The 2,500-nt window shown below is 38.3% G+C and overlaps 1 protein-coding gene and 1 non-coding gene across 2 annotated transcripts in view; one reads left to right on the forward strand and one right to left on the reverse strand.

The window, feature by feature from the left end:
- LOC138032570 (stimulated by retinoic acid gene 6 protein-like) overlaps window positions 1–2,500 on the reverse strand; it is an 18,027-nt gene that overhangs the window by 19 nt on the left and 15,508 nt on the right. Inside the window, exon 4 of the mRNA XM_068880276.1 lies at window positions 1–415. This exon is cut by the window's left edge and continues 19 nt beyond it. Coding sequence (XP_068736377.1) covers window positions 204–415 — 212 coding nt within the window. The 3' untranslated portion in view covers window positions 1–203. The remainder of the gene's footprint in view (window positions 416–2,500) is intronic.
- Window positions 2,118–2,190, forward strand: Trnat-ugu (transfer RNA threonine (anticodon UGU)). The gene has a single exon. It is a non-coding gene; the product is annotated as a tRNA-Thr (tRNA).

Below are 2,500 nucleotides of genomic sequence, written 5' to 3' on the forward strand. Positions count from 1 at the left end.
ATCTTTATTTTTATTTTTCGTTTAACTCAACTAAGAATTTTTAAATTGTAAAGTGGCTTACGTTGCTTGAATTTCCACGCTGCGGCTAATAATGGCTGTCGTAGCGTGAAAAGAAAGTAGCCGTGCAACTAATTAATACAAACACAATATAAGCAAACCAAACTGGAAGGACAGGGTGCAACACAGGGGTTGTGCTTTTTACGTTACTGTGCTGTACTGACTACTTCGTCTACGGTATGAACAAATTCACTGAAGTCAACGTTGATACTGTCCACGTGCAAAACAGTTTTCGCGCCTCGGCTTTCCTGCCGACGATACTGTATGAGCGACGGGTTGCGCGTCAGCGTCACAGCAACGAACCAGCGGTTGATCGCCTTGTGAGACACGCGTGGTATGCCAAGTCGATGAGGATATACTAAACAGAAGAGAGAAACAGAAATTACAGAAATCCAATGAACGCGGAGCCTGGGCAAGGACGACATCCAACGACCAGGAGATCCTACTGATCTGGATATCAAATGCGCGAAATACGAAATATTGTCTGGCCACAACCATAAAAAAATGTCACTTTACTCGACCCTAACCCTGACTTCTTTAAACATTCGTTAAAAAGTAAAAAGTTAAAACTAGTAAATAGTAAATTTGTATATATATATATATAGAGAGAGAGAGATAGAGAGATAGAGAGATAGAGAGAGATAGAGAGAGATAGAGAGAGAGATAGAGAGAGAGAGAGAGAGAGAGAGAGAGAGAGAGAGAGAGAGAGAGAGAGAGAGAGAGAGAGAGAAAGAGAGAGAGAGAAAGTTACAGGAAACTCAACACTGGACAACTTCTGGGGAAAACTGTAATTGCCCTGAGCGGGATTTGAACCCACGTCCCCTTGATCACTAGTCGGTGTGATGGCATCACACTCAGTGTTGAGTCCAGTGTTGAGTCCAGTGTTGAGTTTCCCATAACTTTCTCTCAATTTCTCCTCAACTTGGACGGGTTACCATCGATGATAAACTGTCTTGGTCTCAGCATATTAAATCAATTTGTATGTCATTCAATAGTAAAGTTAAAATGCTGAGACGTATAAGTTTTTTACCCAAATCTATGCTAGAAACACTGTACTTTAAGACTTTAATCCCAAGAGACCTCTATGTGGTTGATGTTTGGGGCTCTGGCTCCAAATTTAAAGAATTAGAATGGATACATATTAGAGCTGCTAGACTAATTCATAAGTTGCCAAAGGGCATGACTGCTGAAGATATTTTAGCAAGAGCGGGGTGGTTGCCTCTTGAATATTTTTATAAATTTCGTATTTTAATGATTACTCATAAGGCTTTTTATAATTTAGGTTTAGAGGAAATAAATTCATTAGTTGTTAGGACCTGTAAGAGCTATAATCTTAGGAAATCTTTAAATATTTTAGTTAATAGACCAAACAATGAGCTCGGTCGTAATTCCTTTGTACACAGGGCTGCAATCGCCTGGAATTCCCTGTCTGATAGTGTAAGATCTTTTTCTAATCAAACAGGCTTTAAAAATGGACTGAAGCAGTTAAAACATACTGTTATGAATATCACTTTTGAAAAAGACAGCTCAGTAGTTTATAATAAGCATGCCGATTTTTATTATTATTAATACATATTTTATGCTTTATTTATTTTTAGCGATTATTTATCTTATTTATCTAAAGTATAATCACTACCATATGTATGTATTGTTAATTTTATTACAGTAGGTCCACATCAGCTGTAAAGTTGCTTTTTTTTCCTCTTGACCTGCTTTACTAAATAAAGTTATGTATGTATGTATGTATGTATGTATGTATGTATGTATGTATGTATGTATGTATGTATGTATGTATGTATGTATGTATGTATGTATGTATGTATGTATGTATGTATGTGTGTATGTATGTATGTATGTATGAATCCATTTGCGATCCTCCTGGGGGTGATACGTTGTTGGCTCAAGGGAGCTACTTAACTGACTCTTTAAATTAATTACCCTTGTCCGACTGTGAATCACATGTTGATCCAGCTTTACCACATAGAAAAACTGGCCCTTTAGGGAGTCCCACGTAAATGCCACACATTAAGTGATAAATCAGCCATGTTGCCAGCATGGTTGTCCTGATAGTGTAGTGGCCATCACACCCGACTTGTGATCAGGGAGACGTGGGTTCAAATCCCGCTTAGAGCGATTACACTTTTCCCCAGAAGTTGTCCAGTGTTGAGTTTCCTGTAACTTTCTCTCAATTTCTCCTCAACTTGGACTGTGAATCCATTTGCGATCCTCCTGGGGGTGATACGCTGTTGGCTCAAGGGATCTACTTAACTGACTATATACCTGAATATTAGGAGTTCAGCGACGTGGAAGAGGGCTCAATACTTTTGTAGAGCGCAAATTGTATAAAATAAACAAGCAAGAGACACAGTAGCGACTCAGAGTTTCATGTTCTCGACACAATCTTCAGGCTACAATGATCTTAATTAATTACTTATCATTACTT

The sequence above is a fragment of the Montipora capricornis genome, chromosome 14, assembly GCF_036669925.1.
Source record: "Montipora capricornis isolate CH-2021 chromosome 14, ASM3666992v2, whole genome shotgun sequence".
NCBI classification, from domain to species: domain Eukaryota; kingdom Metazoa; phylum Cnidaria; class Anthozoa; order Scleractinia; family Acroporidae; genus Montipora; species Montipora capricornis.